The 12,777-nt window shown below is 41.7% G+C and overlaps 2 protein-coding genes across 10 annotated transcripts in view; both read right to left on the bottom strand.

Annotated features, from left to right (window-relative positions):
- Window positions 1-5,906, bottom strand: part of LOC137543610 (coagulation factor XIII B chain-like) — a 214,306-nt gene extending 208,400 nt beyond the window's left edge. For all 9 annotated transcript variants that reach the window (XM_068264713.1, XM_068264719.1, XM_068264715.1 and 6 more), the window contains exons 1-2: window positions 5,717-5,906; window positions 224-403 (exon numbers count right to left, since the gene is read on the bottom strand). In XM_068264713.1, the coding sequence (XP_068120814.1) occupies window positions 224-403; window positions 5,717-5,789 (253 nt within the window). In that variant the 5' untranslated portion in view covers window positions 5,790-5,906. The remainder of the gene's footprint in view (window positions 1-223; window positions 404-5,716) is intronic.
- Window positions 5,907-9,193: 3,287 nt separating this feature from the next.
- Window positions 9,194-12,777, bottom strand: part of LOC137543612 (kinesin-like protein KIF13A) — a 40,928-nt gene continuing 37,344 nt past the window's right edge. Inside the window, exon 8 of the mRNA XM_068264726.1 lies at window positions 9,194-9,742. Coding sequence (XP_068120827.1) covers window positions 9,736-9,742 — 7 coding nt within the window. The 3' untranslated portion in view covers window positions 9,194-9,735. The remainder of the gene's footprint in view (window positions 9,743-12,777) is intronic.

Below are 12,777 nucleotides of genomic sequence, written 5' to 3'. Positions count from 1 at the left end.
TGTTGCCTTCCTAAATGGCCCCACCACCTTCTTCCTTGCTTGGAAGAAGACTTTCAGCTGCTCCTGAGTCCAAGTCTGTCACACCTTCTCCCACTAATTTCACACCCAGTCCCACCTCTATCTGCCCTGACCATCCCTGGTCATATCATAGGCTGGCTCTGCTCCAAGGCAACCTGCAGGAGAGCTGTGCAACCTATGTGCATATGGAATGAGGTGTACTTACGTATACATTTTAGAGAAGGCTGCCAACCATGTTTTGTACATGTCCTCGTTGCGTTTTCTGGCTCCTCCTCAATGCCATATCTGTCATTGCAGTCCAGTGTAACTGTTTCCCCCTCCTGGTATGACGATTTGGTGGGTATGATCCATCCGCTTTCCACACTTTCATGGTTACAAACAATATCTAATAAAATAAGTGTTAGAAAGGCTGTATAAACTAGCTTCTAAATGTGCAGCAATGTAGAATGCAGGAGAAACAGATATTAATCAGCACCTGATGGCTAAGGGCTCTTGGCTATCACACCAAGAAGACAACCACTTTATTGATAACTTACATTGCAGACACAGGGGGCACACATGCAATTCAGTTTTTCTTCTGAATTTTCTCCTAGGAGATACATTTTCATCTTTGAATTATAATAACTTCTTAGCACTTTGCAATGGAAAAAGTACCAAAAAGTAGATGAAAAAGTACTATTAAAATTATTTTGAGTATTTGTTTCCTTGCTGGTGGTTTAAAAATGCATTTTATTGACAAGTTTGAAAATTTCATAAACTCAGTTGAAAAAGTGATATGGGCCAGAGGGCCATATACAATTCACTTTTTCTCCTTTGTTTTCTCCTAGGTGATCATTTTTAATTTCTTTGTTAAAATCACTTTTCAGCATTTGGCAATTAAAATAGTATATAGTATATGTTATGTATATAGTATATAGTATATGTTATACGCTATAGCAGCATAGAGGGTGATATAACGGCTGGGAACGCGGAGAATCACTCACGTTCCCAACCTGTCGGCGGCTGTCACCGAACCGGAAGGAGCTGCCAGCGGGGACAGTAGGATCGGAGCGAGGCTGCGAGGGCACCATTCACCTTCAGGGGGCAGAGGGATGCCCCAGGTGAGTAAAAATATATATTTTTTTTGACTTAAGTATTCCTTTAATGGACACCTGAAGGGCCCTTTTTCACTAGCGGCGATTGTGATGCTGAATCGCAAAATCACAAATCGCTAGTGATTTTAAAATCACTACGGTTTGCCTAATAACATAGGAATCGCGTTTTTTTGCGGATCGATTTTTGCCGCGGTTTTGCTATGCACTGCATTGCATAGCAAAATCGCGATGATCGCAAACGCCGGGAAAATGTGGAACTTTGATGAATCGCAATCGCTACTCGCCAGCATTTAGCGCGAACGCTAGCAATTGCTAGTGGAAAAGGTCCTGAAGTGAGAGGGATATGGAAGCTGCCACATTTATTTCCTTTTGAATAACGGACTGGACAAGGGCTCTGGGGGGGGAACAGGAGGCTTGGTCGCCCTTCTCTTCCAGAGCCCCCTCATACCATGGACCATGTGGGCTGATATAGCTCAGGGGGCAAAGCCCTACGTGGCCAGGTTTCCCCAGCCTTCATGGGGGACAAGGGGTTAAAGCGGCTTGGGAGGGGGGACCCAACTTAATTTTTAATTATTTCCCACACTCTGAACAAAAAATAGGTAAAGTTGCCATATCGCAGCTGTATAGCGATCGCTGGCCAAAGCATTGCCACATTTCCACAGGGTTTTCAGGTGGTCAGTATGCACTGCCTGTGGACCCCTGGAAAACCCATCATTAAATTCACTGCTCTTTCTTTTGATAAATATAAATTCACACTACCGTCTACCGATAGGTTAATACATTAATGTATTAGCTGTCCTTTAACTGTATTGAAATATACACTTTTTTCCTATAGTAACTTTACAATCAGTTTTTTCCAAAATGCAAGGTCTTCTTGAAAAGGTTTTTATCTCTTTATCCTACTGTTCTCCTTAACATACCCTGCAAATTGAGGGCTTTGCTATAAACTGCTAAATTTGGCGACCAGTGACTTTAATGTTAAATGTGAATAGGAGAAATGCAGAAGTTTCCTGGGAACTGTTCTCCTGGTGAATTGTTCTGCCATCACTATTAAAGGAAAATCTCACTACCAAGGCCCCAAACAACTTAATCTTTTGCCAGGCGACTAAAGTAGGGCAGGCAACCTGTAAGGAAATCCACTCCACTACGTGGGAATTCCACTCTCCCCTCTGGTAGAACCCCTCGCTCCCTTAATTATGTTGATTAGTACAGACTAACCAGCAAGCTCATGGTGACCCAGTACTCATTGGAGTGTGTAAGGGACTACACCCTTTTAGTCCCTTACACACTCCAATGAGTTCTGGGTCAACATGAGCTTGCTGGTTAGTCTGTACCTCTCGGTGTTACAAGCCCTACTGCATAGAGCCAAATTAATCCATGCCATGCACTGATGAGGATCAAAAAATCTGAAACAGTCTGTATGCATGTTGGATTATTATGGCTCTGTACAAATTAACAAACTGACACATCATTGCATTCCAGCAGTTCTGGAGGTGTGTTTAGCTTCTACGGGTAGAATGGTTAATTTGCATATATTCAGCAGTGATGCACTGGGAGACATCTCAAGCTCACTCCAACCTGAATTATCGCAAATTCTTTCTGTGTTAAGAAAGCAAACTTTTGTTTTTATGTTGATTAGATAACACCTCTAATATCCGATACATGGGCAAGGGCGTTACGTAACACTAACCTCCTTCCCTTTGCTATGCGCCAGAAGAAATTTTCACTCACTCCAATTTTTCAGTGTATGTACTATCAGCAACAGTATGCCCTTCATGCACAGTGTTCCTCCTGCCTGCAACACTGATGTCTCATTGATCATGAAGCCATTAAAGATGACCCAACTTCTTGAACATCATATTGCCCCAGTGGTCGAACACTCCTCCAAATAGACAAAAGCAGGTATTCAACTTAATGACGAAGAATGGGAGGACTGGCTCTCTACCCCTGTTTGGTTTCCCCCTGCCTCAGCATGAAACTCACTCAAATTTATACACTGCACTGCACCAAAGCTATCTTTCTCTGAGCCCCAAATTCCCCCACCCCAACCCATTGATTCTCCTTCCTTTGGAAACAAGTGACAGATTACCTTCATGACGTGATGGACTCATCAGCCTCCTTAGATATAAAAATGTGTATATTGTATCTTTTGGGTGAAGATTTGCCCAAGTTTGATAGAGTCTTTCTCGCTGAGACACTCTTTGCAGCTAAACAGTGTATCACTTAAATGGATGTCCTCAATTTTCCCTACGCTGGAGGTTTGGAAGACCAGGGTCCAAAATCTCCTACCTTGTAAAAAACTAGTTTATACAAACAGAAAATGTCCTACTTAGTTCAATAAAGTTTGGGTTAGATGTCTCAATAACTCTTAGGGTTTGTTCACACCTAGGGCGTTTTTCATTTTTTTTTTGTTTTAAATTGTCCTAATAGTTTTCTAAATCACCCTAAAAGCGATTGTGCAATAACTCCCTATGAGAGTGTTCACATCTGAGCGGCTTGTTATTTTCCGATCCGATCCGCTCAGCAAAGCACTGCCTGTACCATTTTTGGGGCGATTTCCCTATAATGGAAGGTATAGGGAAATTGCAAAACACTTGAAAATGCGATTGGTGTAGTGATTTCCCCAGTGCTTTTAAGAATGAATACATTGTATTTATTATTTTTCAGGTCAAAAAGTTCCCTTCCTGAGTTGAGTCAGGAAGTGAAAAAACAAATCGCTCTGCAAAAGCGCTTTGAAAAGTTTTTTACACAAAATAGCAACATGCAAGTAAACGCCGGGAGGGAGACAAGAAAATCATGATTTCAATGCTAGCATTCTGTACTAGTGTTTGTGAGTGACTACTATGCAATATATTTTGTTTGCCTATACCAACCTTCAACCACCAGTCATTTAAAGAGGAACTCCAGTGAAAATAATGTAATAAAAAAGTGCTTCATTTTTACAATAATTATGTATAAATGATTTAGACAGTGTTTGCCCATTGTAAAATCTTTTAAATCCCTGATTTACATTCTGACATTTATTACATGGTGACGTTTTTACTGTTGGCAGGTGATGTAGCTGCTGCATGCTTTTTTGGCAGTTGGAAACAACTGTAAACAGCTATTTCCCACAATGCAACAAGGTTCACAGATAGGAAACTGCCAGGAGTACCACGGTCCTCAGAGTTTCTTGTGGGAGGGGTTTCACCACAATATCAGTCATACAGAGCCCCCTGATGGTCTGTTTGTGAAAAAGAATAGATTTCTCATGTAAAAGGGGGTATCAGCTACTGATTGGGATAAAGTTCAATTCTTGATCGGAGTTTCTCTTTAAAACATGATGCTGTCATTAGTTGTTTGTGACATTTCATTGTATTTGCCACTTGATCTATGCAATTTTCTCTTGTAATGCCGAATCCTTTAACCACTTGCCGACCACGTCAAGCTGGTGGGCATGGACGCGGTGGCAGCCCCAGGAGTGCCTAACCATGATCGTGTAAGGTCCTTGGGGCGTGGTTTGCGGGAGATTGCATGTGCCGATGCGATTGCCGCTGGGAGACTGGGAGACAGCAAAACCATTGTCTTTTATTGCTGCAGTCTAAGGCAGCGCTGTACTGGGAACAGTCGTGTGACATGGCTGTCTCCCTGGGAGACAGGAGAGCGATCGTCTCTCATAGGCTGAAGCCTATGACAGCCGATCACCGCTATTGGCTAGCTGGGGGAGGGAGGGAGTTTTAAAAAATAAATAAATAAGGAAATGTATTTATTAAATAATGCAAAAAATATTTATACAAAAAAAAAAAAACACTTGGGTAAGCGATCAGACACCACCAGCAGGAAACTCTGTTGGTGGGGAGAAAAGGGGGGGGAGATCACTTGTGTGCTGAGTTGTGCGGCCCTGCAGCTTGGCCTTAAAGAGAACCCGAGGTGTGTTTAAAGAATGTTATCTGCATACAGAGGCTGGATCTGCCTATACAGCCCAGCCTCTGTTGCTATCCCAAACCCCACTAAGGTCCCCCTGCACTCTGCAATCCCTCATAAATCACAGCTGTGAGGCTGTGTTTACATCTGTAGTGTCAGTCTCAGCTGCTCCCCCGCCTCTTGCATAGCTCCGGTCCCTGCCCCCGTCCCTTCCCTCCAATCAGCAGGGAGGGAAGGGATGCAGGCGGGGACTGGAGTTCTGCAGGAGGTGGGGAGAGCAGCAGACTGACACTATAGAGATAAACACAGCCAGCTCTGACAAGCTGTTTGTCAGCAGCGTGGCTGTGATTTATGAGGGATTGCAGAGTGCAGGGGGACCTTAGGGGGGTTTGGGATAGCAACAGAGGCTGGGCTGTATAGGCAGATCCAGCCTCAGTATGCAGATAATATCCTTCAAACCCACCTCGGGTTCTCTTTAAAGCTGCAGTGGCCCATTTACATAAAAAATGCCTGATCTTTAGGGGGGGTTAACACTGTGGTCCTCAAGTGGTTAAGAAACATGTGGTTAATGAAGTAAAAAAACAAACAAACAAAAAAACAGATTGAACTGTGTGGATTTCACCATCTAAACACACTGTCAGCCCTATAACATAAAACAGCCTACAAATACAAATCAATTAATAAAACAAAAACACTCTTACCTGTTTCTAAGGCTGGAGCTGCTCTGGAGACCAGAGCAGGTAAAAGAAATGCCAGGAGACCAATTATAAGCATCCTGGTACAACTCTGGAACAATATAGTGCTTGTGGTAATACCTCTATTTCAGAGTCTGAGATATATGTGTATACTGTATGAGGACTATCACTCGTGCTATCACACCCACCTACTGAATAAACTGGACTGCACTGGACACATGTCCTACACCTTGTTTTTGGCCATCCTAGTGTCATCTCAATGACCTTTGCCTCTTTTAGCTTATTTTTAACAGGTCAGTTTTTATCAGTGTGCATTGCAGGACAGTACAAATCAATGTAAACAAAACAAAGTTTAAAAAACAACTACTACACTAGTTATGGTGTAATTGTACAAACCAGTAGTTATGTGGTGACCTCATATAGGGTTCATACAATAAACAGTAGTAACATTGCTGTGCTTAGTCAGTGCATAGTAACGTTACCCGTGTTCACCCAAGTAGCATAAGACAAGACAAACAACATTTTAGGGCTGTGGCCACTTAGGAAGCACTCATGATCATTGGGGAGCCTTGCCCAAAGATTCCTTACTGTTTAACACACTCAAGCCACATCAAAGCTCCAGAGCCTTACCAGAACGCTATCCACCTGACCCATAGCATAGACACATTGCACAAATAGTGCTGTTTGTATTATGAACAGAACATGCACATGCTTCTATAATGTTACACGTGTTACACTACTTGCATAAACACAGGTAAGATGTTATTACTTTTTATTGAATATATTCCCCATATTCTCCAACCATCTAATGGGTGGGTGACATACTGGATAATACTCTCAGTTTAACCACTTCCTAATCACAGTTAAATTAAAAAGTCCATAAGGTAACTATCATTTTATTTAAAATTGTGTAATTTTTTATTTATTTTATACAAGTGTTTCAGTTTGGTAACTAAAGAGTTGAGGTGTAAGGGGTTCAAATTTTATAAAAATGTATGCATTTCTATACACAGTATAAAGCATACGTGTGAATGCATTTTTACTTTTTGGCCACAAGATGGTGTTACACTTACTTGTCAACACTGTAAATAATACTCAGAACTATTAAGTGTATCTGTTTACTTCATTTTGTGAATGAAATGCCGACGTCTCGCTGATGCCGGATTTCATTTATCACAGACACTGCAATCGGGTTTCGGAACAAGCTATTCCCATTCACTGATCGTGTAATGGTGGGATGGATTGCACTGGAAACGAACAACAGGTGATCGGGAATGGTGAGGTAAACAAACAGATACGTGCTTTTATGCCTTCAGTCATGAAGCGTTATTCAGGGGGGGCATAAATACACTGTACAGGTTAAAGCACTAGAGTCCAGGTTTAGATCTCTGGGACAGCACTATTTACAAAGAGAAGATGTGAAATAAAATGTTAACACTTAAATACCACTTGTATCTTGTCCTACTCTAACTGCTTGAGTGCTACAGCCACGCTGGAGTGTTGGAATTAGTGAATAGGTGCTGGCTCCAGCCTGGATTCAAACCTGGGTGCCCATGTCAAAGAAAAGGTGGCATCGTTAACCAGTACACTATCCAGCCACCATTGATGTGCATGTGATGTGCACCATTGATGAGCACTATGATGGCTGGGTAGTGTAATGATTAAGGGCAGTGATGTAGTGAACATGAAATTTTTGGTTAGTGAACCTCGAACGTGAAGTTCCGCAAAAGTTCACATACAGGCGAATCTGGCCAACCACCATAGACTTCAATGGGCAGGCAAATTTTAAAACTTATAGGGACTGTTTCTGGCCGCAAAAGTGATGGAAAAGTTGTTTCAAGGGGCCTAACACCTGCACCGTGGCGTGCTGGAGGGGGATCCACGGTAAAAGTCCTACCAAAAATTGATGTAGATGACGTAGGGTTGTGTTTTCCTCTCTTAAGGGCAGAAATCGCAGTACATTCCTAAATTTGTGGAATTAAGTGCTTTAAAACCTCCGACGTGCATACACGGCGATAAGGTAGTGTCAGGGTTATTTCAGACAAAACACCGCATTTAATGCACCGCAAACAACCGCAAAGAGCTTCAGTGATAACGTCAGGCAAGCACATCGTTTTTGCTAGTTGACACCTCCAGGACATAAATGTTAGTCCTCTTTGTGGCAATCTTTGTGTAGTGGTGTGTAGTGCCTGCCTTGCTTGTGCGCACGTTCACGGGAGTGCAGGCGATCATGGTTTTCCAGCCTCTATGGTCGGTCTGAGGTAGTTCAATGACAGTTAAGTGACCAAAAAAACACTGATTCTGCCTTATACAGGGGGCAGTAGTGGATATTAGATGCCAGTAGTGGTGGTGTCTCCAACAGCTTACGTGTGCACTGGACACACAGGATTGCAATATAACAATAGCAAGAAAAAGGAAAACTGCCCTCAGAAGGATTAACTATTGTAGCACTAAGCACTGACTGCACCTGTCTGCAACCGCTAAAGTACACTGTGTGAACACAATGAACGGCAATATCACAAGATCAAAACACAGCCTTTAGAAGGGCTCTGGGGTTATGTAGCCAGTAGTGAGCCCGTACCTATTCATTAAGGAGTCATTGGGCAAAACTCCCTAACACTGCTGGGTCTCAAGTGCTGCACGTCAGATAGGAGAAAAGCACTATATGAATGTTAGAATTATTATTGATTTATAAAACACTAACGTATTCTGTGGCACTATACAAAGTAAGAAAAAGGAACCAGAGAGGATGAAATATACATACCTGGGGCTTCCTCCAGCCCCATACGCACGGATCGCCCTCCTCCGCTGCCTGAATCCGCTGCCACCGGGTCCCGTCATTGCCGCGAGTCGGCCAGTCGGCCGGCGGACGCGGCCAATTCTCTGCATCCCAGGGTGCTCTCTCCATACAGACACGCATGTAGCTGCCTACTGCGCAGCCGCATGCGTACGGGTATGGAGGGAGCCCCCGTGATGCGGACAATTGGTCGCGTCCGGCCGGAAGTGACGGGCCCAGTACCGGCAGATCCAGGAAGCAGAGGATGGCGGCGTGGGAGCGATCTAGGCTTATGGGGCTGGCCATTCCTCTCTGGTTCCCTTTAATAATACAAAGTATGGTGTTCACCAAATATAGACGCTGGTACAAAATACAGAATTGGTAATTACTGTGACAAATGTAACATGATGAATACAATGTATAACCGATTGCAAGATACAAAATGATTAACAAATTCCAAGACACAAATGGGTGAGAAAGCTCTGCCTTTGGGAGCTTACAATCTAAAGGAGGGGGGGGGGGGGGAAGTCACACACAAATGTGCATAAATATGCCAAAGACACACCTAGAATTTATTTGAAAAAAATTGCAAGAAAAATCACTAGCCCATGCATGTGGTAAATTGGCATAATGTGTATTGAGAAGTGTGCATGGTCCCTTTTAAATATCTATGGCAAGCTTTGCAGCTCACACAAAGGAGACAGACATCAGAACGAGCACGGTTTTATTTGTACATGATACGAATGCAAGTGAGACACCAGCAAAGAATAACATGACAAACCGAACTTAGCAAGTAACCGAACCATAACTAATGAAACTGGAGCTGCTCACTGGTTTTATACAATGTTTACATTCTCAAGGAACATTTCCCCCCATGCTTTCCAAAAATATTCATCATGAAAATTCTCCGACAGTGACAACGTTTGTCCTGTAAAGTCCAGGTCTTTCTGGTAATGGCAGTGTGGTATGTGAAGCCAATTCTTCATAAGAGATGGTCAATGAGATGGAAAGCATTCTATCTTGCACACAAATTTAACGCAAATCGAATGCAGCTTGGAAGACTCATCAGCAGTAGGCAAGGAAAAGAGGGTGGACACTGGAGGTCCCCATCAAAGTTTTGCTGAGGGGCCCCATGATTTGTAGTTACGCCCCTGCTCCACATCCTTCATAGTGAAGGTTCACTACAAAACAGCTGTAAGGAAGTAATGGAAGCTGGTGCCATGGGTATTGTGGGATTACACTGAAGTCTTCAGTACCTGTAGCAAGACAAATAGGTAGACATAGTAGGAAAATTAGACTAATGCATTGGATTTCCAAACGCCTTTGTAGATACACATTTCAAGAATTAGCATCAGTGTTATTGACAATATGCATCCAATAGTCTAACTCTGGCCAAGACAGAAAATATGACAATAATAATAATAATAATAATAATAATAATAATAATAATAATAATAATTTGACTATTGGCTATATCTATACCCCCTGGACCCCATATTTATGTTATTGGGAAAATCGGTCCCCCAAACTAACCAATTCGAGAGAGTTTTAATCATACGTATTCTTACTTCAGCTAGGCTGGCCTTAGCATCCAACTGGAAAAAAATGGCACCTCCTGCACTCTCAGAAGTTATACTAAAAATTAAGTGGACTAAATTAATGGAACAACTTACGGCAACTCTACGGGATTTCGAAGATAGATTCGACAAAATATGGGGCCCATGGGAGAGTCATTTTGCAAATAACTAACCCTAATCTTTTCCTTTTCTCCAAATGTATATTTCTGGGGCTCCTCCCAACTACCCTAATTGACTGCAATCCATCCCAAACTTTAAACAGGAACCAACATTCCCCCTTATTTTTGTGTACAATAGGATCGGTGTTCGATTATCTCTAGTAGATTGGTGATCCACTCTCAGATTGAATTCCTCCCCTGAATAATTTTTTATCTCACTTACATTTGTGTATGTTTTTGTTCTGCTATATCTCTTCTCCACAGGTCTGACAAGCTCCATGAACACACTGGACTACTTAGCTTGTTTATGGACATTTCGATTCAACACTCCTAAATTCAGATTTTTGTCTTCAATGTTCCTTATAACTTTTTGTAAGGGTCTTTTTATGGCATTTTTGGCATGTGATGTTTTCCGAATTGTATTACCATCACTATTGTAATTTTATCATTACGCTTTGTTACTGACTATTTGAGGGTAATAAAAATTAGTGTAAAATAATAATAATAATAATTCTGGCAGGTGCCGATGCAGAGTGTATTTGTAGGACTGTGTGACTCTCTACTTACTTTGAATTAAGATATGATGAGACCAGCTATATATCTTGTATTAAGGGTACTTCCATGTGTTTTTCTTTGGGTCATTGCAAATATTATAGGCGAGTATTTCATATACTACTTGTAGCCAGCAGGTGGCAAATTTGAAATGAGAGCTCTGTATAAAACAGCTTTGTAGAAGAGCAGCTGTTACACACAACTGCAAACTGTCTCACTGCACAGTGCAAACTGACTTACTGCAAAGTAATGTAATGGTCTACTGCCAGATAGAAGCATAGTGCATGTAAACAGTTGGGACATCACCCTCCAATTCCTGTTCCCTTTGATGCAGATTACCATTCAGCTCTCAGGCACTAATGGAATTCTGAAGGCAATTAGAACTTCAGGCTAACTTTTGGGTTGGTTGCTGAGTTCACGCAAAATACAATTTCAAATGTACGGTATGTACAATCAATTCCATCTGCAATCTCATGTAGAGATCAGGTAAGCTGCCACCAATTCCCATTAGCATGTTAATAAGCAATTCTAACTAGCTAGTACGAAAAAGGGTTATTTCAACGACCTCTCTAGATAGAACAATACATATCAATAAAACAGTTATGGTAATGTTCTCTCTGAAGGAAGGATTCTTTGGAGAGGATATTCAAAGCAAGCACTTAGACAAACAATTTTAATTGTTTATTTTATTATAAAAACAATACATAAATGTTTACATGAAAATAATAAAATGAATGTAGCATTGAACAGATTGATAAAGTCAAATAATAGGAATAAAAACTTGAAATAGTAACTGGATAAAGTTTGAACAGTCTATGGAATTATCATGACCTTTGTAAGTCCCAAAATATTGGCTGTTAATAGTTTGAGATAAAATCCCAGGTCCAACTGGGTAGGCTAATCCATGGTGGTATGGATTGGTATTGAAGGACCCTGACTGCCTGTGTGACCAGACTTATTAAACCTCTCTTTGCTGGGGGTGGAGAGTGCAATGAGAGGTGGGCAGATAATGCCATCTGACTCTGTTCCGCCCCTCTAATTAGAGCAGAAAGAGATATGAAATATCTGGAGTTATCATATTTCTGCAGCAGTTTGTCAGATCATGTAGAGAATGATAACTTTGGATTCCTTGAGTTCTCTGGTCAGAGAAAAACATATCTTTGTGACATAAGGTGCTACTACTACAATGGTTGGTTTGGGATATTTGGTTTTAACAGTCCCACTTGTCCGTATCAGAGAATGTCTGAGGAGTCATTACATGGGTAAACTAGGCCGACTAGAAAGTAGTAAGGGGTTTTTATAGCTTCATCCTGTGAGGAAGGTTTTACCACCCTGCCTAGTGGAAAGGACCATTTTCTTTTTGTAAGCAAAAGTCAATTTAAAGCGGATCCAAGATGAAAAACGAACTATAACAAGTAACTTGTCTATATATCTTATCTGAAATTTTAGATTTAGGTTTTCACAGCAAATCTAGCAGCAAACAGCTTCAACAGTTTATGATTATTTCTTCCTGTGATACAATGACAGCAGCCATGTTCTGCTTGTCACATTACACAGGCAAGCTTGATAGCATCTCCAGCCCTCAGCCTAGGAAAAGTACACTCCTATCTCCTACTCCCTCCTTCCCTCTGCCTCTGAAATCCCTGGCTAGTAACACCTCCTCCTCCTGCCCAGACTGAGCTCCCATAAGCCCTTGGTACATTGCTCTAAGAGTGCCAAGGCACAAAAGGAGCTGTGGGCGAGGCTTGTTTAGTTTATAGGGAATTAGAGTATTAAAACAAAACAAAACAAAAAAATTTGGCTTGAGGAATGCCCTATAAACCATATGAAAGGAATACAACTTTGCAACAAGTAAAAGTTTATCTCAGATCCACTTTAAGTGGGGCTTCTGAAACAAGCCTTAATGTGTGTACTTTCGTGTGAATAGCGCATCTGGCGCAGGTGAATCCGTCATAACTGTAAAATGCAAGACTGTGATCTAATGCTTGCTTGTAGCCTAGAAAC

The sequence above is a fragment of the Hyperolius riggenbachi genome, unplaced genomic scaffold (genome assembly GCF_040937935.1).
Source record: "Hyperolius riggenbachi isolate aHypRig1 unplaced genomic scaffold, aHypRig1.pri scaffold_117, whole genome shotgun sequence".
Classification (NCBI taxonomy): Eukaryota; Metazoa; Chordata; class Amphibia; order Anura; family Hyperoliidae; genus Hyperolius; species Hyperolius riggenbachi.
The sequence above is the reverse complement of the archived record's forward strand: the minus strand, read 5'-3'. Positions and strand labels throughout refer to the sequence as shown.